The sequence below is a fragment of the Mustelus asterias genome, unplaced genomic scaffold, assembly GCF_964213995.1.
Source record: "Mustelus asterias unplaced genomic scaffold, sMusAst1.hap1.1 HAP1_SCAFFOLD_113, whole genome shotgun sequence".
NCBI lineage: Eukaryota > Metazoa > Chordata > Chondrichthyes > Carcharhiniformes > Triakidae > Mustelus > Mustelus asterias.
This window is the reverse complement of record NW_027590154.1, coordinates 486285-511406: the sequence shown is the minus strand read 5'-3', so window position 1 is coordinate 511406 and position 25122 is coordinate 486285. Positions and strand designations below refer to the sequence as shown.

Here is a 25122-nt window from a genome sequence, read left to right as displayed (position 1 = left end):
GGCACGGTAGCACAGTGGTTAGCACTGCTGCTTCACAGCTCCAGGGACCTGGGTTCGATTCCCGGCTTGGATCACTGTCTGTGTGGAGTTTGCACATTCTCCTCGTGTCTGCGTGGGTTTCCTCCGGGTGCTCCGGTTTCCTCCCACAGTCCAAAGATGTGCGGGTTAGGTTGATTGGCCATGCTAAAATTGCCCTTGGTGTCCTGGGATGCGTAGGTTAGAGGGATTAGTGGGTAAATATGTAAGGATATGGGGATAGGGCCGGGGTGGGATTGTGGTCGGTGCAGACTCGATGGGCCGAATGGCCTCTTTCTGTGTTGTAGGGTTTCTAAGATTCTAAGAACTCCTGACCTAAAGGGGAGCACCTTCACCACATGGACGGCAGCTGATCAAGAAGATAAAACATAATCTTCTCCACAGGTAATTGGGGATGGGAAATATTTTCTGTTGGTCTTGTTAGTGAAAAGACAGGGTAGTGGGATGAGCTGATTCCCTTGTAGAGAACCAGCACATGCGTGACTGGTTAGTTATTTTCTGTAGTGTAATAATTCAATGTTTCTGTGGCTTAATGGAAAAGAGACCAATTCTGGAGGCCAGGAACGAACTTCTGGAATCAATGCCCATTGCCTCCGATAGAGGTGGCGGCTGCACATGCGCCCTGTTGCCCATTGCCCCCTATAAAGATGGCCACCGCCCTGCTGTCCATTGCCCTCAATAAATATGGCGGTCACGCTGCCCATTGTTCTCGAAAGATGGAGGCTGCAAAATCGGTCAGGCAGGGCCTCGGGCGTCTTATTTGTGGTTTGAAGCTAATATTCGATGTTTATGAAAGCTCGCTTCCGACACCGGGTGTTTGAGTCCTCCCTTTTGACCCTCGGTCTCCATTTAACCTCACTCACCCGGTGTCTACAATCAGTTTCTGCTCTCCCTGCTGAACCGACACCACCCCATCCGACTACTGCCTCCACCGCACTGCTGCGCAATGATCGCCTGTATTGAAGATAGGTTGTAGTCACCCTCTCGGTACATGCTGGGTAATGGCACCGCCATTGCCACTTGATATTGTCAAATACAAATACATCTTTTGTCCATGATCATAATGACTGGCCGAGAATGGCTTACTCTTGCTCCTATTTTCTATGAAAATATATTTAAACAGGCTTATTTTAAATTACTTAACACCTTCCTTGAAATAGTGTGCACAGTGTAATTACCACAATCATTTGTCATCTGGAAATTTAAACCTGCTGTTTCACTTTCAGTCAGGAACAGGTCCTAGTTTTACACTAATCTTTAATTTGACAGTCTTCACCGTTGTTCAAAAGCCGAAATTTTTGCAAACTCTTGGCAGCTGTGACAGTATCTGTAAAAGCAGAAACAGAGTCCATGTTTCCAGTCCAATATGAATCTTCTTCAGTTCCAAAACATTCGCTCTGTTTCTGCAAAGATGCTGCCAGACCTGCTGAGTTTTTCTAGGTTTGTTTTTATTTCTGATTTCCAGCATCTGTAGTATTTAGATTTTATTTCACAATTGTTCATCCTGACTCTAAACATAGTTATAAAAGAGCCTTCTGTTCCATGTCTAGGAGCTCTGGACTATGGAAGAGAGCAGTTGGGACATATTTCTTACACACCTCAGGATTAACCCACTTTGATGTCAGAGAGATGAGGAAGACCAAAGTGTTGTTTGTCCCTCCCAGTGTGACCCTACGGCAGGAACAGACTGAAGTTCGGTTCTTGCTGTATGATCCTCCCCCATACTGCCCTTTCTGAGCTCCAGACAGTCAATGTTAAACACTCAGCTGGGAAAGACAAACATCTGCAACTATGTATTCAAACAAAGCTGTTTTATTTCACATTTATTTAGAATATTAAACTTCAGTCCTGTTACAGGATTATTAACATAATCAGAAACAAACTTCAAATATCAGAATGAACCTAGTTCAGCGCTGAATGTGATTCACAGCAGCAGCAATAACAGCAGAATCCAGCCCCTGCAGTCACTTATGAACTCGCTGGTGTGTTAGAAAGTAAGATAACCGAGAGAATCTCTTCTCACACACAGAGCAGATGAATAGCCTGTGAATGTGTTTGTGTATCAGCAGGCACATTTTGCATTTAAATCTCTGCTCATGGTCAGAACTTTGAAAAGATTCCTTATCAGTGCGAACAAGTTGATGTGTATTGAGGTGGGATGACTGAGTGAATCTCTTCCCAAACATGGAGCAGGCGAACGGCCTCTCCCAGAGTGAGTGCACTGGTGGACACTGAGTTCACATGACCAGTTGAACCCAGTCCCACAGTGAGAGACTCTGGATGGTCTGCTGCCAGTGTGAATGAACCAGCTGATAGCACACCAGATCCACAGAAATTTTAAAACATTTCCCACAATCCAAACATTTAAAATATATTCCATAATTGTAAACTCACTGGTGTGTTAACAAAATGAATGAATCAGTGAATTGCTTCCAATACATGGAGCAGGTGAATGACCTCTTCCTGGTGTGAACTATCTGCTGTTGCTGCAGGACGGACAATCACCTGAACCTCTTACTGCACTGCGAGCAGGTGAGTGGAGTGGAACCAGAGTGAATGCACTGGTGAACCATCAGTGAAGTGCATTTTTAAAGGTCCTGTCGCAGTCGCAGAATTTAAATCCTCTCTCTGCAGTATGAACCCACTGGTGTGTGTGGAGACTGGATGGAGAGAAGTGGGAGTTCAGGGCTCAGACAAGAGGGATGTTTAGAGACAGTTTGGCCCGATAGGCTAATGGAATCGAGCAAAGCAGCAGAGACAGCTGATTGGATTATCTCAATCTTAGTGACAAAACATTTCCATGAGCTCCTCACACTTGTTGTTGGAGGTGAGAATGGAGAAAACAAGGGAGAGGGAGAGCCCTTCAAAAGGAACTGACTTGTATTAGAGATATTAAAAATATTCACTATATTTAACACAAATCTAGAATACCTAAGTGCAGAAGGAGGCCATTTGGCCCATTGAGCATACACTGACAACAATCCCATCCAGGTCCTATCCCCGTAACTCCATGTATTTACCCTGCTAATCCACCTGACAATGAGGAGCCACTTAGCATGGCCAATCAACCTGACCCACACACCTTTAGACTGTGGGAGGAAACCCACGCAGACAGTCATCCGGCATTCCAGGGCTGGAATTGAACTTGAGTCCCTCGCGCTGTGAGGCAGCAGTGCCAACAACTGTTACCGTGCTGCCCTAAGATGGAGTTTATTAACATCAGTAGAAACAGAGCCCAATGAATATGGTTCATTTCTGGATGTAACTGATGGCAAAATCCGCTCACTTGTGAACTCGCTGGTGTGTCAGCAGATTGGATGAATGAGCAAATCCCTTCCCACACACAGAGCAGATGTATGGCCTCTCCCCAGTGTGAACTCGCTGGTGTATCAGCAAGTTGAATGAATGAGAGAATCCCTTTCCACATTCTGAGCAGGTGAACGGCCTCTCTCCAGTGTGAGTGCGCTGGTGTACAGTGAGATGACATAATTCTCTGAATGCAGTCCCACAATCAGAGCACCTGAACGGTCTCTCCCCAGTGTGAACGCGTTGATGGGACACCAGATTACTGGAAATTTTAAAGCCCTTCCCGCAGTCTGGACATTTAAAAGGTCTCTCCTCAGTGTGAACTCGTTGATGGCGTACCAGTTCCTCTGAACTTTTAAAGCATTTCCCACATTCTGGGCATTTAAACGGTCTGTCCTCAGTGTGCGTGCGCTGATGTAATGTGAGGGCAGGCGATGTCTTGAATCCAGTCCCACAGTGAGAGCACCTGAACGGGGTCTCATCAGTGTGAATACGTTGATGGCACAGCAGCTTTGCAGAACTTTTGTAGCACTTCCCACATTCTGGGCATTTAAATGGTTTCTCAGTCGTGTGAACTTGCTGGTGTGTCAGCAAGTTGGTGGACTGACTGAATCCCTTCCCACATTTGGAGCAGATGTAAGGTTCCTCGTGAGTGTGAACTCGCTGGTGTCTCTGCAAGCTCGATGAGTGAGTGAATCTCTTCCCACATTGAGAGCAGGAGAATGGCCTCTCCCCAGTGTGAGTGCGCTGGTGTACAGACAGGTCACTTGATTGCCTGAATGTAGTTCCACACTGAGAGCATCTGAAACGTCTCTCATCAGTGTGAGTGCGCTGGTGTTTAGTTAGGGCAGAGGATGTCTTGAACCCACTCCCGCAGTGAGAGCATCTGAAAGGTCTCTCGTCAGTGTGAACACGTTAATGGGACATGAGTTCCCCAGCACTTTTAAAGCACTTCCCACAGTCTGGGCATTTAAAAGGTCTGTCCTCAGTGTGAACTCGCTGGTGTGCGAGCAGGTTAGGTGACCTTGAGAATCTCTTCCCACACTCGGAGCAGATGAATGGCTTCTCCCCGGTCTGAACTTGCTGGCGTTTCATCCCACACTCAGAGGAGCTCAATAGCCTATTCCCACTGTGGACTTGCTGGTGTCTCAGCAAGTTGGTTAACTGAGTGAATCCCTTCCCACAGTCGGAGCAGATGAATGGTTTTTCCCCAGTGTGACTGCGGCAACGCATTTCCAGGTGAGATGGGGATTGGAATCTCTTCCCACAGTCCTCACATTTCCATGGTTTCTTCCTGGTATGACTGCGATTGTGTATCGACAGGTAAGATAATCGGCTGAAGCCTCTTCCACACACAGAACACATGTACGGTTTCTCCCCAGTGTGAACGGTGCTTTTTCCTGCCATGTTCAAAATCTGATGATATTTACGTTGTGATAAGTTGTGTGACTGTCAGTTCCAGATGTGATGTTTGGTTTGAATCTCCTGACTCCAAGCCCTCCCAAAACCCTGTGAAATTGATTTAAAACAGAAAAAAGGGAGTAAGAGAGAACCCACAAAAACAGGTTGTGAAATTGAGCTGAATGAACCTGGTAATTTGTGGGGCCAGCATGAGGAAAACGTGACCATGAAAGCTGCCGGATTGTTGTAAAAACTCAACTGGTTCACTAATTTCCTTCAGGGAAAGGGGTGAGAAGGAGAAGATGGAAGAGACAGGGAGAGTCATAGCTACAATCAACCAGGACTTCTTTAAAATCTCCCAAACCCTCAACCTCTATCACTTAGAGAGACCAGGGTAACAGGAGTCTGCGAACATCATCACTGGCACTCACATACTGTCCTGACTGAAGGTTGACCAGGATGTTGCCTGGTCTCGAGGGGGTCAGCTATGAGGAGTGGTTGAATGAACTAGGATTGTTTTCACTGCAAAGATGGAGGCAGAGGGGAGATCTGATAGAAGTCAGAGGTCTACAAAATTCTGAAAGGCATAGACAGGGCTTTTTCTCAGGGTGGAAGTGTCAATTACAAGGGGGCACAGGTTCAAGGTGAGAGGGGGGCAGTTTAAGGGAGATGTGCAGGGGACGTTTTTCATGCAGAGAGTGGTGGGTGCCTGGAACGTGCTGCCAGAGGACGTGGTGGAAGCAGGCACATGAGTGACATTTAAGAGGCATCTGGATGGGTACATGAATAGGGAGGGAATAGAGGGATACGGACCAAGTAAGGGCAGAAGGTATGTTTTAGATAATTTAGGGCACCATGATCGGCACAGGCTTGGAGGCCGAAGGGTCTATTCCTATGCTGTATTTTCTTTGTTCTTTAACACTTATGGCATCCAGTACTGGATGAACAGAAATTACCTTCGTGAACTATCCAGATCCGAATGAATCTGGAGATTCTATCAATGTTGACGTGACGCTTGGCTTGAAATTCCCGTTGACAAATCCTCCCCCTCCAACTCCCTCAGTGCACCCGAACAGGCACTGGAGTGTGGAGACGAGGGGATATTCACAGTAACTTTAATGCAGTGTCAATGTAAGCCTACTTTTGACACTAATAAACAAACTCTAAACGCTGTAAAAGGAGTTTCAAAATCCATCACTGTCGTCCCAGGACAGACATTCACAATCTCTCCTCCTGCTGGCAGGGAGCACTGCACATGCGCATTGCTACACCTTGCCTCGGCAAAGATGGCGGCCGTTCTTCCGGGTTTGTATCCGCGGGAAGAGGAGCGGCTCAGGACAAACTCGGAACTGGCCTGGAACCTTCTTAATCGAGGTTTGCAGCCTTCACTGGGTGTTTATTAATGCTTTCCGCCCTCCCTTTGCGCCAATCTCTCCCTCGGACACGTCACTTCCTTACCCGCCGCAAGGACAAGAAACAGGGAACTCCCGATTGCCAGCACTCTACTGCGCAAGCTCAGAACATGGTATGTACTGCGCCTGCGCGGAGTTCCTCTGTTGCCTGGAAAGGGATGAGGTGGAGATGCCGGTGTTGGACTGGGGTGGGCACAGTAAGAAGTCTCACAGCACCAGGTTAAAGTCCAACAGGTTTATTTGGAATCACCAGAGCGACTCACCTGATGAAGGAGCAGCGCACCAAAAACTCGTGATTCCAAATAAACTTTTCCCCCTGGTTTCTGTGGGTATTCCCTCACCCTGCAGTATAAATATCTCCCACTTTCTATGCCTTTTAACTTTGACAAAGGGTCATCTGGACTCGAAATGGCACGGTGGTTAGCACTGTTGCCTCACAGCGCCAGGGACCCGGGTTTGATTCCTGAGTTAGGTCACTGTCTGTGTGGAGTTTGCACGTTCTCTCCATGTCTGCGTGGGTTTCCTCTGGGTGCTCCAGTTTCCTCCCACAGTCCAAAAGATGTGTGGGTTAGCTGCATTGGCCATGCTAAATTGCTCCTTGGTGTCCCGGGATGCGTAGGTTAGAGGGATTAGGGGGGTAAATATCTGGGGTTGCGGGGATAGGGCCTAGATGGGCCTAATGTACTGTCGGGATTCTGTGATTCTATGATATGTCAGCTCTTTTCTCTCCTTACAGATGCTGCCAGACCTGCTGAGATTTTCCAGCATTTTCTCTTTTGGTTTCAGATTCACAAATAGCTTATAATCATTCTTTTGCTTTTATCAGGTACAGGCTGGGACTGAAAGCATTTGGAATACTGCGTCCAGTTCTGGTCGCCACACTACCAGAAGGACGTGGAGGCTTTGGAGAGAGTACAGAGGAGGTTTACCAGGATGTTGCCTGGTATGGAGGGGCTTGGTTATGAGGAGAGATTGGGGAAACTGGGGTTGTTCTCCTTGGAAAGACGGAGGATGAGGGGAGACTTAATAGAGGTGTATAAAATTATGAAAGGCATAGATAGGGTGAACGGTGGGAAGCTTTTCCCCGGGTCGGTGGTGACGTTCACGAGGGGTCATAGGTTCAAGGTGAAGGGGGGGAGGTTTAACACAGATATCAGAAGGACATATTTCACACAGAGGGTCGTGGGGGCCTGGAATGTGTTGCCGGGCAAGGTGGTGGAGGCGGACACACTGGGAACGTTTAAGACTTATCTAGACAGCTATATGAACGGAGTGGGAATGGAGGGATACAAAAGAGTGATCTAGTTTGGACCAGGGAGCGGCGCGGGCTAATTGTTCCTGGTTTCTCGTTTCAAGGCTTCATTCTACGATCATCTTGCTGGTGCCAGTACAGAGTGAGACTGCGGATAGTTGGGAACCTGTCTCGGGGGCAGGGGATTCATATGGTGTTCGTGGAAGTGGAAATGACTAGGGTTGGGAAGCATTTTCCGATCGGGGCCATTGTGATCTCCTGGACTCGTTTCGATCGCCTCAGGGGGTCGGAGAGGAATTTCCCAGATTTTTTTTTTCCCCATATTGGCCCTGGGGTTTTTCACTCTGGGTTTTCGCCTCTCCCTGGAGATCACATGGTCTGGAATGGGGGGGTGGGGGTAAGTTAATAGGTTGTAATGAACAAAGCATCGTAGCTGTGAGGGACAGCTCGGTGGATAGGATATTGGTATGTAGATAGGCTGGAAAATTGGGCGGGGATCCTGGATTCAGGATTCAATCCTGGACCGGGGAGCGGCGCGGGCTTGGAGGGCCGAAGGGCCTGTTCCTGTGCTGTATTGTTCTTTGAAAGGCCAACTATGAAATTAGGAAACAGATCATGGGGAGAATGTGCGGAGTCTGTATGGAATTCGCACATTATTTTCATGGGTTTCCTCTGGGTGCTCCGGTTTCCTACCAGAGTCCAAAGATGTGCGGGTTAGGTTTATTGGCCAGAGTAAATTGCCCCTTAGTGTCAGGGGGATGAGCATACTCCAAAGATGTGCATGTTAGGTGGATTACCATGCTAAATTGCCCCTTAATGTTTTGTGGTTGCCTCTGTACCAATTATTGTTCTGTATAGATTTAAGGTTCATGGAAAGAAGTGGAATTGAATGGTCAAAACTGCTTATCCCCTTTGGAACGTCATTATTTCTTGGAATTTCTTCACATTTTTGGGTCTTACAGACATTAATACTTTAGCCCAACATTAGGCTGCTGTTGGCCACGGAAGGACAGGGAAGTGTCCCTTGTGTGTGTATGTGTGGGAGCTGGTGTATACATGAGTTGTGTATCGTGGAATATATCTGTGTGTGTATGCATGTGTCTGTCGGTGTGTCTGTGTGTTGTTTTTGTGGAGAGGATGTCTGTGTGTGACAGAGGGTGAGAGTTTGTGGATCCCTGTGTTTAGGTGTCTGTGCGTGCTGATTCTCATGAACTGTGGCACAAACTGTTTTCCCCAAGCAGACAATGTGGTTCCTAAGAATCCCATTGAGTGATTTGAGTGATACAATTAGCAGATTCATCATCCAGGGTGAAACCAGAAGCTAACCATGTGCTGTGTGAAACCTGACATTACACAGGCCTCACTTCTCCCAGAATAACCTGGTGTCTGCTGCTTTTCAGATCCCTTCCTTTCCGCTCATCTGTCTGAAGCCACAAACAGAAAGGTCCAGTTTTCTCCTGGAGTTTGACACAAAGCAGCTTTTCAGTCCCACGCTCCTGATCTACGGACACCCGGTGCGGAGAGGGGAGGGTCGGGATGGCGACCTCCTCGTGAACCTGCTCCTGGGCCTGGCGAAACGCGCGATTTACCGGTCCAGGCTGCGGGCGATCGAGGGGGCCGTACATCCTGACTGTCTTCCCCTCTACCGCGGCTACGTTCGCGGCCAGGTGTCCCTGGAGAGGGAGCATGCGGTGTCCACGGGCGAGGTTGACGCTTTCCACGCCCGCTGGGCACCGCAGGGGTTGGGGTGCATTATTGACCCTGATAATCACATTTTAATTTGATGTTTTTAAGTTTCCTTTGTACTTTGATTTCTGTTCGGGCTGTTCCCCCTCCTTTTTGGGGAGCTGCCCGTTTTACTTTGTCCTGATTTAATCTGAGTTTGTTTACTTGGATTGGTTTGACCTAAAAAGAGGACACCGCCGGGTAGGGAATGAGGGGGGGATGGAGCCGGCGGGTGGGGAATGAGGGGGGGATGGAGCCGGCGGGTGGGGAATGAGGGAGGGATGGAGCCGGCGGGTGGGGAATGAGGTGGGGATGGAGCCGGCGGGTGGGGAATGAGGGGGGGGGATGGAGCCGGCGGGTGGGGAATGAGGGGGGGGGATGGAGCCGGCGGGTGGGGAATGAGGTGGGGATGGAGCCGGCGGGTGGGGAATGAGGAAGGGGATGGAACCGGCGGGTGGGGAATGAGGGGGGGGGATGGAGCCGGCGGGTGGGGAATGAGGTGGGGATGGAGCCGGCGGGTGGGGAATGAGGTGGGGATGGAGCCGGCGGGTGGGGAATGAGGGAGGGATGGAGCCGGCGGGTGGGGATGGAGCCGGCGGGTGGGGAATGAGGGGGGGATGGAACCGGCGGGTGGGGATGGAGCCGGCGGGTGGGGAATGAGGGGGGATGGAGCCGGCGGGTGGGGAATGAGGGAGGGATGGAGCCGGCGGGTGGGGAATGAGGGAGGGATGGAGCCGGCGGGTGGGGATGGAGCCGGCGGGTGGGGAATGAGGGAGGGATGGAGCCGGCGGGTGGGGAATGAGGGAGGGATGGAGCCGGCGGGTGGGGAATGAGGGAGGGATGGAGCCGGCGGGTGGGGAATGAGGGAGGGATGGAGCCGGCGGGTGGGGATGGAGCCGGCGGGTGGGGAATGAGGGGGGGATGGAGCCAGCGGGTGGGGAATGAGGGGGGGATGGAGCCAGGGGGTGAGCTGGAGGCTTCAGAAACAGCCCGTGTCGGCGCCAAGCCCCGACTACAAAGCTCGGGAGCGGTTGTGAACCGGGGAAATCAGCTCGGGCTTTTCCCTGGAACAGGCCCAGGTTCCCTCTATCGGGATGAGAAAGCCTCGGGCCTGCCGCCGCCACCCCGGCCCCACTCCCCCTCCGATTGGTTGGAGGACCAACCGATCCCATTCGGTCCTCCAGACCCGCCCCTATTGTGTTGATCCGGACCTGCCGTCAATCACCCCGGGGCATTGAGGTGAGGGGGAGGGTTCACAAACACTCTCTTGAGACCCCAACACCCCCAATAAGACCCATTGGTTTTATTGTCAGTCTGCAGACAGCAGCTGGAGAACTGAACCCAGTAAGGAGTCTCACAACACCAGGTTAAAGTCCAATTTGGGAGCAAAAGCCACTTGCTTTCGGAGCACTGCTCCTTCATCAGGTGAATGGGATTTCAGTTCACAAACAGGGCAATTGAACCCAGACAGAGGAGAGGGAGGGAGAAAACTGGGAGCGGGGGAAAGAAATGGTGGAGATGGGTTTGGATTTCATCCCAGGGAGGAGGGAGTGTGGGGGGACGGGGATTTACAGATTTGGGGGAAGAAGAGAGGAAAAAAATGTTCCAGAGAAACTAGAATCGTCTGTTCAGAATTTATATCCTGGACTGACAGTCATGACTTTTGTAAACTCCTTTTACAAAATAATAGCAGGATTGCAGATGGGAAAGTCAAACCAAAATTCATGCCAAGCATCATCTGACAGTCAGCTAGTTCATCAGGACCTGAATATATCATCACCTTTGAGGATTAAAGGAGAATTGTTCATTTGTTCTGTCTGAGGGAAAAGATTTTAAACATCACTGTAACTGGAAAAGCACCGAGATACACACATACCTGAGTGAGAGTTTTCCAGTGAACTGACTGTGGAAAGAGCTTTAACCAGTTACACAGCCTGAAAAAACATCACACCATTCACAGCGAGGAGAAACTACACACATGTTCTGTATGTGGACGAGCCTTCAACTAATCATCCAACCTGGATCCAGCCTCCCATCCATTGACTCTGTCTACATTTCCCGCTGCCTCGGCAAAGCAGCCAGCATAATTAAGGACCCCACGCACTCCGGACATTCTCTCTGCCACCTTTTTCCATCGGGAAAAAGATACAAATGTCTGAGGTCACTTACCAACCAACTCAAGAACAGCTTCTTCCCTGCTGCTGTCAGACTTTTGAATGGACTTACTTTGCATTAAATTGATCTTTCTCTACACCCTAGCTATGACTGTAACACTACATTCTAAACTCTCTCATTTTATTCTCTATGAACGGTATGCTCTGTATAGCACGCAAGAAACAATATTTTTCACTATGTTAATACATGTGACAATAAATCAAATCAGAGACACAAGGATGCTGACACCATGGAGAAACCATGGAACTGTGAGGACTGTGGTAAAGGATTCAGTTATAGATCCCGGCTGGAATACCATAGACGCAGTCACACTGGGGACAGCGCCTTGGAGAAACCATGGAAATGTGAGGATTGTGGGAAAGGATTCAATTACCCATCCCTGTTGGACAACCACCGGTGCACTCACACTCGGGAACGGCCATTCACCTGTTCTGTGTGTGGAAAGGGATTTACTCTGCCAACCGGCCTCATGTTACACCAGCGCATTCACACTGAGGAGAGGCTGTTCAGCTGCACTCGCTGTGGAAAAAGTTTCAGGTATTCATCTGACCTCAGTCAACATCAGCGAGTTCACACTGGGGAGAGGCCATTCACCTGCTCCATGTGTGGGAAGGGTTTCACAAAGTCCTCCAACCTGGTGACACACCAGCGAATTCATTCTGAGGAGAAGCCGTTCAGCTGCACTTCCTGTGAAAAGAGGTTCAGGTATTCACACAGCCTCAAAGAACACCAGCGAATTCACACTGGGGAGAGGCCTTTCCCCTGTTTAGTCTGTGGACAGGGATTCACTCAGTCACCCAGTCTGGTGAATCATCAGTGAGTTCACACTGGGGAGAGGCCATTCAGCTGCACCTCCTGTGGGAAGAGTTTCAAGCAGTCATGTGCCCTCATTGAACACCAGTGAGTTCACACTGGGGAGAAACCATTCACCTGCTTGGTGTGTGGGAAGGGATTCACTGTGTCATCCAGCCTCAAGGCACACCAGCAAATTCACACTGAGGAGAAACCATTCAGCTGCTCTGACTGTGGAAAGAGTTTCAGGTCTTCACCTGCTCTCTTTGTACACCAGTGAGTTCACACTGGGGAGAGACCATTCACCTGCTCTGTGTGTGGGAAGGGATTCACCCGGTCCTGCAGCCTAGTGACACATGAGTGAATCCATATGTGACTGAGGGGTTGGATTCTGCTGTTTCTGCTAATGTTCATTACATCCAGGATTGATAGTTGGACAATTTTAAGTTTGTTTCTGTTGATATTAACAACCCTACAACTGGCTGAAGTTTAATCATCTGGAGATGTCCCTTTTTAAAGGCACTATCTGTGATCTTTCAGCTGAATTGAAGAACTCTCAACAGAAACTTGGTTGCAATAAAATTATGAACTTTTTACTTCAATCCTAAATTGATCTTTGATGCAAAATCTACAATTCATTGTCTCCCAAGGTAATGGGTTCCCATCAAGTGGAGGTGACTTTTCCAGCTCAGGTACATTCACAGGATGGAGGAAGGTCACTCCAGTGGCTCGGCAACAAGAGCCAACATCGAAAACAACAACCCACAACCAGACCTGAGAACCACTTCACTTGTGGCAAAACCTGCCTCTGACGGATTGGTCCCTTCAGCCATCAGTAACTGTGAAGCAGAGGGTGCGTGGGCCTTCAGGGTCTCAGTGACCAGGAGAGACAACAATTCTGCACAGAGGGGCCTGAGAGCTGAACCCAGACAAAGTGGAGGGAGGGAGAAAACTGAGAGTGGAGAAAAGAATTGGTGGAGAGGGTGAGATGGGTTTGGATTTCAGCCCAGGGACGGGGGAGAGTGTGTGAGATGGGGGTTTACAGATTTGGGGGAAACGAGAGGAAAAAATGTTCCAAAGAAAAAACTAGAATTATCTGTTCAGAATTTCTATCCTGGACCGACCGTGATTAATTTTGTAAACTCTTTTTCCAGGTCTTAACAAGGGAAAGATTTGTAGATGCAAAACTCAAAACAAACATTTTGGTTTGAGTCACTCGATCATTCATCAATCTGTGAATGTGGAAGGAGAAATGTTTATCTCTTGAAGATTTTAAACATCAGTGCAACTGGAAAAACACCGAGACACCCACACACCCGAGTGAGAGTGTTCCAGTGAACTGAGTGTGGAAAGAGCTTTAACCAGTGACACAGCCTGAGAAAACATCACACCATTCACAGCGGGGAGAAACTGTACACGTGTTATCTGCATGGACGAGATTTCAACTGATCATCTAACCTGGAGAGACACAAGGACACTGGCACCATGGAGAAACCTTGGAAATGTGGGGATTGTGGTAAAGGATTCAAGTCTTTATTCCGACTGAAAATCCATCAACGCAGTCACACCGGGGAGAAGCCATTCGTCTGTTCTGTGTGTGGGAAGGGATTTACCAAGACAACCTACCTGATGTTACACCAGAGAATTCACACTGAGGAGAGGCCTTTCAGCTGCACTTACTGTGGGAAGAGGTTCAACAGCACATCCAGCCTTGCTACACACCAGCGGATTCACACTGGGGTGAAGCCGTTCACCTGCTCTGTGTGCGGTGAGAGATTCACTCGGTCATCCGGCCTTTGGACACATCAGCGAATTCACACTGAGGAGAAACCGTTCAGCTGCACTTCCTGTGGAAAGAGTTTCGGGCAGTCATCCACCCTGACTGCTCACCAATGCACTCACACCAGGGAGAGACCGTTCAGCTGCTCCATGCGTGGGAAGAAATTCTCCCAGTCATTCGATCTGGTGAGACACCAGCGACTTCACACCGGGGAGAGACCATTCACCTGCTCGGTGTGTGGGAAGGGATTCACTCGGTTATTCACCCTCCAGTCCCACCACCGCACTCACACTCAGGAGAATCCATTCAGCTGCAGTACCTGTGGAAAGAGTTTCAAGCAGTCATCCAACCTTCTGACTCACCGACGCACTCACTCTGGGGAGAGGCCTTTCACCTGCTCCTTGTGTGGAAAGGCATTCACAAAGTCCTCCAGCCTGCTGAGACACCAGCAAATTCATAATAGACTGCAAGGATTGGATTCTGCTTTTAATCACAGCCTGGATTGATAGTCTGACAATATCTGGTTTGTTTCTGCTGATGTTAACATCCCTATAACTTTAAAGTTTTAAAAAAACATTCATTAGTCACAAGTAAGGCTTACATTAACACTGTAATGAAGTTATTGTGAAATGCCCCGAGTCGCCAAACTCCGGTGCCTGTTCGGGTCAATGCACCTAACCTTCAGACTGTGGGAGGAAACAGGAGCACCTGGAGAAAATCCACAAAGCACGGGGAGAACATGCAAACTCCACACAATGACCCAAGCCGGGAATCGAACCTGGGTCGCTGGCGCTGTGAGGTAGCAGTGCTAACCACTGTGCCACCGTGCGGCCCCTGGCTGGGGTTTAATATTCTGGAGATGTCACTGATTTTCGGAGCTGCAATGTTCCTTTTCAAAAGCACCTTCTGTGATCTTTCTCCTGAATTCAAGAATCCTCAACAAGAACCTGTTCATAAAGTTAACAATAAAATTACGAACTTTACTTCAGTCCTAAATTAATTAATCTTTTCTGAAAATCTGTGTGTGAGGGGTTCCACTGATTAACATCTCCAATTAGAAAGTGCTGATTAATCCTTGCTGATAATTCTGACTGACCTCTTCACAGTGATGTGTCCATTATGAAATTCAATTGTGAAGGAACCTAAACAAAGGAGTGAAATATTAGACAGGCACGATAAAAGTTTACATAAAAGCTTAAACAACACAGATAACCCAGATAAATGTGTAGTGGTACAACCCAGATAAATGTGGAGTGGTACATTTTGGAACCCGGATAAATGTGTAGTGGGACATTTTGGAACCTGGATAAATGTGTAGTGGTACATTTCGGCAGGTCAAATGGGATGAAGGAGTATAATATCAAGGGTAAGACTCCTAGCAGTGTAGAGGATCAGAAGGACCTTGGGGTCCGGGTCCATAGGACTCCTAAATCGGCCGCGCAGGTAGAGGAGGTGGTTAAGAAGGCGTATGGTGTGCTGGCCTTCATCAATCGGGGGATTGAGTTTAGGAGTCGGGAGATAATGATGCAGCTTTATAAGGCCCTCATCAGACCCCACTTAGAGTACTGTGCTCAGTTCTGGTCATTACAGGAAGGATGTAGAAATTATTGAAAGGGTGCAGAGAAGATTTACAAGAATGCTGCCTGGATTGGGTGGCATGCCTTATGAGGATAGGTTGAGGGAGCTCGGTCTTTTCTCCTTGGAGAGATGAAGGATGAGAGGTGACCTGATAGAGGTGTACAAGATGTTGAGAGGTATAGATCGGGTGGATTCTCAGAGGCTTTTTCCCAGGGCTGAAATGGCTGCTAAGAGAGGACACAGGTTTAAGGTGCTGGGGAGTAGGTACAGAGGAGATGTCAGGGGTAAGTTTTTCCCTCGGAGGGTGGTGGGTGAGTGGAATCGGCTGCCGTCAGTGGTGGTGGAGGCAAACTCGATAGGGTCTTTTAAGAGACTTCTGGATGAGTACATGGGACTTAATAGGACAGAGGGTTATAGGTAAGCCTATATATAGGCCGAGGTAGGTAGGGACATGACCGGCGCAACTTGTGGGCCGAAGAGCCTGTTTGTGCTGTAGTTTTTCTATGTTCTATGTCTCATGGTCTTCTGGTATCATAGCTTCCACTTGGCAAAAAACTGCGTCACATTCAGAGATCTGGAAAAGGAAAGGTCTCTGTTCCGCTCTGCTGTGATGCGCGCAGTAAACGTGTGTATTTCAGGGGCAGACAGCCGAGCTGCTGCGTGCCATTCCAACAGAGAAAACGGCTCCTTATTTTCAACGGTACTGATCCCTGGGCTGAGGACTGGACTGAGTGAACATATTCAGACAGGTTCCATGAATACAAACAAAAATTCGCACAAATGAATTTTAAGATGTCAATTAGACTAACTTGAGCACACAAAGTTGAAGCTTCCTCAAATTATGGTCAGTTGAGTCAGTGAAGCAGCCTATTATATTTGCAGTGATGTCTGCATTCGAGCTCTTGCTGCTGTTTGAACTGAAGGCGGCTGAATCAAAGGTTGCGTTTGCCGGGTGCTGTGGCGCGCACCTGTAATCCCGCTGCTGGGAGGCTGAGGCTGCTGGGTTGCTTGAGGTCGGGAGTTCTGGGCTGTTGTTCTCTATGCCAATCGGGTGTCCGCACTAAGATCAGTATCCGCATGGTGTTCCGAGAGGACTCTGGGAGCATCAGGTGTGCTGAGGAGGGGTGAACCGGCCCAGGTCGGGAACGGAGCAGGTCAAATCCCCTGTGCTCTTCAGTAGTGGGATAGCACCTGTGAATAGAAATAGCAGTGCCGCCTGACCAATACAGCGAGACGCTTCCCTTTCTCCACACCTTCAATCGCAGCAAACAAAATATTTTGCCGTTCCCATCAATGCAGACAAACCCGATGCCTCTCTGCCTGCCTCCACACTCACTCCCTCTGCTGCCCCTTTCATTCACTCTCACATCCAATGCCATCACCACATCAATCTACGCAAGTAAACGAAAACAAGTACACACACTTTTGACCAACCAACTCCCCACCTGCCCTGCACGCTCACAAGCACCATTCTGCAATTCCCACTTTCCTCACTCTCCCCATTCTTTGCCTCCTCAATATCCACCTCACTTTTACTGCTCCCTGCTGCTCCCGGCAGGAACTGCACTTTTAAAATCTTCAACTTGCACAATCATGTCAGCCACGGCCACAAGAGAGCGCGAACCTCTTCACCTCTTCCTCACAAATCATATCGCACACATACTTCCCAGCACATCCACCAAGCATTCAAGCTGCCTCTCGGCTCTCATATCTCCTTCTCCTTTTTTCATTCCCTTCTGACAATTTCTCCACTGTCAACGTCGAAAGTCGAGACGCTTGTGACTTAATCTAATGCTGTAAATGAGAGAGTGGGAGAGAAAGAAAGGGAGAGAGAGAAAGACAGCAAAATGTTCATTGTAATTTCAATTTCAGCGTTGATCGCGAACGCACTTTGGCAATTCACCGACCTTCATTGTTCAATGTCCCCTCTGCCGAGTCTATCCCAAGGAGGAGGAAACATGCCAAGGGGAGGCCGAGGCATCCACGGCTGACGAGGGAAGTCAAGGACAAGATAAAAGCAAAAGAAAAAGAATACAAAGTGGCGAGGATTAGTGGGAAGCTGGAGGATTGGGATTTTTAAAAATGCGAGCAGAGGACAACTATAGAAGCAATAAGGGAGGGAAAGATGAAATATGATTGCAAGGTAGCCACTAATATAAAAGAAGATAGGAAGAGTTTTCTTCAATGTATAAACGATAAGAGAGAGGCAAAAATAGACATTGGATCACGATACAATGAGGCTGGAGAAGTAACAATAGGAAACAAAGAAATGGCAGATGAACTGAATCGTTACTTTGCATCAGTCCTCACGGTGGAAGGCACCAAGGGGATGTCAGAGCTCCAGGAGAATCAAGGGGAACAGGTGGCTGCAGTGGCCATCACGAAGGAGAAGGTTCTGGGGAAACTGAAAGGTCTAAAGGTGGATAAATCACCGGGACTGGATGGACTGCACGCCAGGAGTCTAAAAAAGATAACTGAGGAAATTGTGGAGACATTGGCAGTGATCTTTCAGGAATCACAGAGGACTGGAAAGTAGCGAATGTAACACCGCTGTTTAAGAAGGGAGGGCGGCAGGAAATGTGAAATTAGAGGCCAGTGAGCCTGGCTTCGGTCATTGGCAAGATTATAGAGTCAATTATGAAAGATGAGATTGAAGAATACTTGGAAGTTCATGATAAAATAGGACTGAGTCAGCATGGCTTGGTCAAGGGGTGGTCATGTCTGACAAATCTCTTACAATTCTTTGAGGAGATGACAAGGAAGTTAGATAAAGGAGAACCAGTGGACGTGATTTATTTCGATCCCAGAAGGCCTTTGGCAATGTGCCGCATAGGAGACTGGTCAATCTGTTAAGAGCACATGGTGTTAAGCTTAAGATCCTGGCATGGATAGAGGATTGGCTGATTGGCAGGAGGCAGAGTGTGGGCTTGAAGGGGTCCTTTTCAGGATGGCAGCCGGTGACGAGCGGTGTGCTTCAGGGGTCGGTGCTGGGACGACAACTTTTCACAATATACATGAATGTTTTGGAAGAAGGAACTGAAGGCACTGTTGCTAAGTTTGCAGATGACACAAAGATATGTAGAGGGACAGGTAGTATTGAGGAAGCAGGGGGGCTGCAGAAGAACCTGAACAGGTAAGGATAGTAGGCAAAGAAGTGGTAGATGGAGTACAATGTGGAAAAGTGTGAGGTTATGAACTTTGGAAGGAGAAATGGAGGCACAGACTATTTTCGAAATGGGGAATGCTTAGGAAATCAGAAACACAAAGGGGCTTGGGAGTGCTTGTTCTCAAGGTTAACATGCAGATTCAGTCGGCAGTTAGGAAGGCAAATGCAATGCTCAGCATTCATGTCGAGAGGGCTAAAATGCAACAGCAGGGATGTATTTCTGAGGCTGCATAAGGCTCTGCTCAAACCCCATTTGGACTATTGTGAGCAGTTTTGGGCCCTGTATCTGAGGAAGGATGTGCTTGCCTTGGAAAAGGTCCAGAGGAGGTTCACAGGAATGATCCCCAGAATGAAGAGCTTGTCGTATGAGGAACGGTTGAGGACTCTGGCTCTGTACTCGTTGGAGTTGAGAAGGAAGAGGGGGAAACCTGCAGGATACTGCGAGGCCTGGATAGAGTGGACATGAAGAGGATGTTTTGATTTTGATTTGATTTGATTTATTATTCTCACATCTATTAACGTGCAGTGAAAAGTATTGTTTTTTGCACGCTATACAGACAAAACATACCATTCATGGAGAAGGAAAACAAGAGAGTGCAGAATGTCCTGTTACAGTCACAGCTAGGGTGCAGAGAAAGTTCAACTTAATGCAAGGTAAGTCCATTCAAAAGTCTGACAGCAGCAGGGAAGAAGCTGTTCTTGAGTTGGTTGGTACAGACGTTTGACACTTTTTCCTGAAGGAAGAAGGTGGAAGAGAGAATGTCCGGAGTGCATGGGGTCCTTAATTATGCTGGATGCTTTGCCGAGGCAGTGGGAAGTGCAGACAGAGTCAATGGATGGGAGGCTGGTTTGCGTGATGGATTGGGCTACATTCACTACTTTTTGTAGTTTCTTGCGGTCTTGGGCAGAGCAGGAGCCATACCAAGCTGTGATACAACCAGAAAGAATGCTTGCTATGGTGCATCTGTAAAAGCTGGTGAGAGTCATAGCTGACATTCCAAATTTCCTTAGTCTTCTGAGAAAGTAGAGGCATTGGTGGACTTTCTGAACAATAGTGTCGGCATGGGGGGATCAGGACAGGTTGTTGGTGGTCTGGACACCTAAAAACTTGAAGCTCGACCTTTTCGATTTCATCCCTGTTGATGTAGGCAGGGGCATGTTCTCCTTTACGCTTCCTGAAGTCGATGACAATCTCCTTCGTTTTGTTGACATGGAGGGAGAGATTATTGTTGCCGCACCATTTCAGGAGATTCTCTATCTCATTCCTGTACTCTGTCTCATCATTGTTTGAGATCCAAACCACTACGGTGCTGTCGTCGGCAAACTTGAAAATCAAATTGGAGGGGAATTTGGCCACACAGTCATAGGTATCATAAGGGGTATAGTAAGGGGCTGACAACACAGCCTTGTGGGGCACCGGTGTTGAGGATGACCGTGGAGGAAGTGTTGTTGCCTATCCTTACTGATTATGGTCTGTGAGTTAGGAAGTGCAGGATCCAATCACAGCGCGAGATGCCGAGGCCCAGGCCATGGAGTTTGGGGATGTATTTCGTGGGAATAATAGTGTTGAAGGCTGAGCTGTGGTCAATAAATAGGAGTCTGACATAGGTGTCCTTGTTATCTACGTGTTCCCGCACTGAGTGCAGTGTTGATGTTTCCACTAGTAGGAAAAACTAGGACCAGAGGGCACAACCTCAGGCTAAAGGGACAATCATTTGAAACAGATATGAGGAGGAATTTGTTCAACCAGAGAGTGGTGAATCTGTGGAATTCTGGGCCGCAGAAAGGTGTGGAGGCCAGATCATTGAGTGTCATTAAGGCAGGGATAGATATGTTCTTGATTAATGAGGGGATCAGGGGTTTGGGGAAAAGGCAGGAGAATGAGGATGAGAAAAATATCAGCCATGATTAAATGGCGGAGCAGACTCGATGAGCCAATTGGCAAAATTCTGCTCCTATGTCTCATGGTCTTCTGGTATCAGAGCTTCCACTTGGCAAAAAACTGCGTCACATTCAGAGATCTGGAAAAGGAAAGTTCTCTGTTCCACTCTGCTGTGATGCGCGCAGTAAACGTGCGAATTTGAGGGGCAGACAGCCGAGCTGCTGCGTGCCATTCCAACATAGAAAACGGCTCCTTATTTTCATCGGCACTGATACCTGGGCTGAGGACTGGACTGAGTGAACATATTCACACAGGTTCCATGAATACAAACAAAAATTCGCACAAATTAATTTTAAGATGTCAATTAGACTCACTTGAGCACACAATGTTGAAGCTTCCTCAAATTATGGTCAGTTGAGTCAGTGAAGCAGCCGATTATATTTGCAGTGATGTCTGCATTCGAGCTCTTGCTGCTGTTTGAACTGAAAGCGGCTGAATCAAGGATTGCGTTTGCCGGGTGCTGTGGCGCGCACCTGTAACCCCGCTGCTGGGAGGCTGAGGCTGCTGGATTGCTTGAGGTCGGGAGTTCTGGGCTGTTGCTCTCTGTGCCGATCGGGTGTCCACACTAAGATCAGTATCCGCATGGTGTTCCGAGAGGGCTCTGGGAGCACCAGGTGTGCCAAGGAGGGGTGAACAGGCCCAGGTCGGCAACGGAGCAGGTCAAATCCCCTGTGCTCTTCAGTAGTGGGATGGCACCTGTGAATTGAAGCAGCAGTGCAGCCTGACCAATACAGCGAGACGCATCCTTTTCTCCACACCTTCAATCGCAGCAAACAAAATATTTTGCCGTTCCCCTCAATACAGACAAACCGGATGCCTCTCTGCCTGCCTCCACACTCACTCCCTCTGCTGCCCCTTTCATTCACTCTCACATCCAATGCTATCACCACATCAATCTACGCAAGCAAACCAAAACATGGACACACACTTTTGACCAACTCTCCACCAGCCCTGCACGCTCACCCGCACCATTCTGCAATCCCCACTTTCCTCACTCTCCCCATTCTTTGCCTCCTCAATATCCACCTCACTTTTACTGCTCCCTGCTGCTCACGGCAGGAACTGCACTTTTAAAATCTTCAACTTGCACAATCATGTCAGCCACGGCCACAAGAGAGCGCGAACCTCTTCACCTCTTCCCCACATCTCATATCGCGCACATACTTCCCAGCACATCCAACAAGCATTCAAGCTGCCTCTCGGCTCTCATATCTCCTCCTTTATTCATTCCCTCCTGACAATTTCTCCACTGTCAATGTCGAAAATCTAGACGCTTATGACTTAATCTAATGCTGTAAATGAGAGAGTGGGAGAGAAAGAAAGGGAGAGAGAGAGAGAGAAGGACAGCAAAATGTTAATTGTAATTTCAATTTCAGCGTTGATCGCTAACCCACTTTGGCAATTCACCGACCTTCATTGTTCAATGTCCCCGCGACCGAGTCTATCCCAAGGAGGAGGAAACATGCCAAGGGGAGGACGAGGCATCCACGGCTGACGAGGGAAGTCAAGGACAAGATAAAAGCAAAAGAAAAAGAATACAAAGTGGCGAGGATTAGTGGGAAGCTGGAGGATTGGGATTTTTTTTTTAATGCGAGCAGCGGACAACTCTAAAAGCAATAAGGGGGGAAAGATGAAATATGAGTGCAAGGTAGGCAGTAATATAAAAGAAGACAGGAAGAGTTTTTTTTCAATCCATAAAAGATAAGAGAGAGGCAAAAATAGACATTGGATCACGACAAAATGAGGCTGGAGAAGTAACAATAGGAAACAAAGAAATGGCAGATGAACTGAATCGTTACTTTGCATCAGTCCTCACGGTGGAAGACACCAGGGGGATGCCAGAGCTCCAGGAGAATCAGGGGGAACAGGTGACTGCAGTGGCCATCACTAAGGAGAAGGTTCTGGGGAAACTGAAAGGTCTAAAGGTGGATAAATCACCTGGACTGGATGGACTACACGCCAGGATTCTAAGAGAGATAACTGAGGGAATTGTGGAGGCATTGGCAGTGATCTTTCAGGAATGACAGAGGACTGGAAAGTAGCGAATGTAACACCGCTGTTTAAGAAGGGAGGGAGGCCAGTGAGCCTGACTTCGGTCATTGGCAAGATTATAGAGTCAATTATGAAAGATGAGATTGCAGAATACTTGGAAGTGCATGATAAAATAGGACTGAGTCAGCATGGTTTGGTCAAGGGGTGGTCATGTCGGACGAATCTCTTACAATTCTTTGAGGAGATGACAAGGAAGTAAGATAAAGGAGAACCAGTGGACGTGATTTATTTTGATCCCTAGAAGGCCTTTGGCAATGTGCCGCATAGGAGACTGTTCATTCTGTTAAGAGCACATGGTGCTAAGCTTAAGATCCTGGCATGGATAGAGGATTGGCTGATTGGCAGGAGGCAGAGTGTGGGGATAAAGGGGTTCTTTTCAGGATGGCAGCCGGTGACTAGAGGTGTGCTTCAGGCGTCGGTGCTGGGACCACAACTTTTCACAATATACATTAATGTTTTGGAAGAAGGAACTGAAGGCACTGTTGCTAAGTTTGCAGATGATACAAAGATATGTAGAGGGACAGGTAATATTGAGGAAGCAGCAGGCTGCAGAAGTACCTGAACAGGTTAGGAGAGTGGGCAAAGAAGTGGCAGATGGAATACAATGTGGAAAAGTGTGAGGTTATGCACTTTGGAAGGAGGAATGGAGGCACAGACTATTTTCGAAATGGGAAAATGCTTAGGAAATCAGAAACATAAAGGGGCTTGGGAGTGCTTGTTCTCAAGGTTAACATGCAGATTCAGTCGGCAGTTAGGAAGGCAAATGCAATGCTAGCATTCATGTCGAGAGGGCTAGAATAATAGAATACAATAAATGATTTAGACCACGACACCACACAACCCTGCCACAGCAACCTCTGCAAGACGTGCTGGATCATCGACACGGATGCCATCATCTCACGTGAGAACACCATCTACCAGGTACACGGTACCTACTCTTGCAACTCGGCCAACGTTGTCTACCTGATACGCTGCAGGAAAGGATGTCCCGAGGCATGGTACATTGGGGAAACCATGCAGACCCTATGACAACGGATGAATGAACACCGCTCGACAATCACCAGGCAAGATTGTTCTCTTCCTGTGGGGGAGCACTTCAGCAGTCACGGGCATTCAGCCTTGGATCTTCAGGTAAGCGTTCTCCAAGGCGGCCTTCACGACAGCGCAGAGTCGCTGAGCAGAAACTGATAGCCAAGTTCCGCACACATGAGGACGGCCTAAACCGGGATGTTGGATTTATGTCACATTATCAGTAACCCCCACAGCTTGCCTCTTGGGCTTGTAGAATCTCACTAGCTGTTCTGTCTGGAGACAATACACATCTCTTTGACCTGTGTTGAATGCTCCCTCCACCCACTTGTCTGTACCTTTAAGACCTGGCTGGCTGTAGAGATTCGCATTCTAATTAGTATTCTGTAACTTGATTTCTGTGTCTGTGCACTGTTTGAGAGCAGATATCCACTCCACCTGACAAAGGAGCAGTGCTCCAAAAGCTTATGGTATTTGCTACCAAATAAACCTGTTGGACTTTAACCTGGTGTTGTGAGACTTCTTACTATGAATAAGTAACACAGTGGAACAGCGGGGTAAATATGTGGGGTTACGGGGATAGGGCCTAGGTAAGATGCTCTGTTGGAGAGTCGGTGCAGACTCGATGGGCCCTGTACCCTTGTGCATTTACCCTGCTAACCCCCCTAACCTACACATCTTTGGACGCTAACGGATAATTTAACATGGCCAATCCACCTGACCTGCACATCTTTGGAATGTAGGAGGAAACGGAAGCACCCAGAGGAAACTCAGACACAGGGAGAACGTACACAGAAACCCACTGCTGTCAGGCAGCAGTGTTAACCACTGTTCCACCGTGCAGCCCTTCATCTGCTGCTGAATCCCACATCCACACATTACCGCCAGACTTGACAATTTCAACACATTCCTGACTGGTCTCCCACATTCTGTAATTTTGAGATAATCCAAAATGTCCCCATGTCTTGCAGACGCTTCCTCCATCTCCACAACCCCCTCTTCTAATTCTGGACCTCTGTGCAGCCCCTTTGCAATTCCTGCAGCATTGCTGGCCTGCGGACTAATGTATGGTTCAATTCCCATTCCAGCTGAGGTCGGTGTCGGAGCTGTCTCCTCACCCTGCCCAAGAGTGGATGGTAACGGCAGCCTCCTATTGACACAAACTGCCGGGGAAACAGCTCTGGATGACACATCAGCAGACATTTGGGGTTCCAAATGCTTGAAAACTGTTAACCTGTGTGAAATTGTGGTGTATTCCAGACTAATTTAAATATAGGATCAGTGTCATTGCTTATTTAGTCACTGCTATAAACAGCGGAATTTTCACTTTGTAAACCTCAGCTTGAAGGAATAAAGTGAATAAATTGGGATATTAACTTTTACCATTATCCATCTGAAGCCAATGGACTCCTTTTTCCCCGTCCTGATGTGACACTGAATCTTCTTAGGTTTGAAGAAGAAACTTAACCTTAGAGC

The 25122-nt window shown here is 48.2% G+C and overlaps 1 protein-coding gene and 1 pseudogene across 2 annotated transcripts in view; one reads left to right on the top strand and one right to left on the bottom strand.

Annotated features, from left to right (window-relative positions):
* Positions 1 to 3318: 3318 nt before the first annotated feature.
* LOC144484497 (uncharacterized) overlaps positions 3319 to 25122 on the bottom strand; it is a 47445-nt gene continuing 25641 nt past the window's right edge. Inside the window, 2 exon segments of the mRNA XM_078203016.1 lie at positions 3319 to 4421; positions 4473 to 4758. Coding sequence (XP_078059142.1) covers positions 3319 to 4421; positions 4473 to 4758 — 1389 coding nt within the window.
* LOC144484511 (uncharacterized) overlaps positions 11513 to 25122 on the top strand; it is a 31638-nt pseudogene continuing 18028 nt past the window's right edge. The window contains exon 1 of the transcript XR_013496090.1: positions 11513 to 12367. The product of XR_013496090.1 is annotated as an uncharacterized LOC144484511 (transcript). The remainder of the gene's footprint in view (positions 12368 to 25122) is intronic.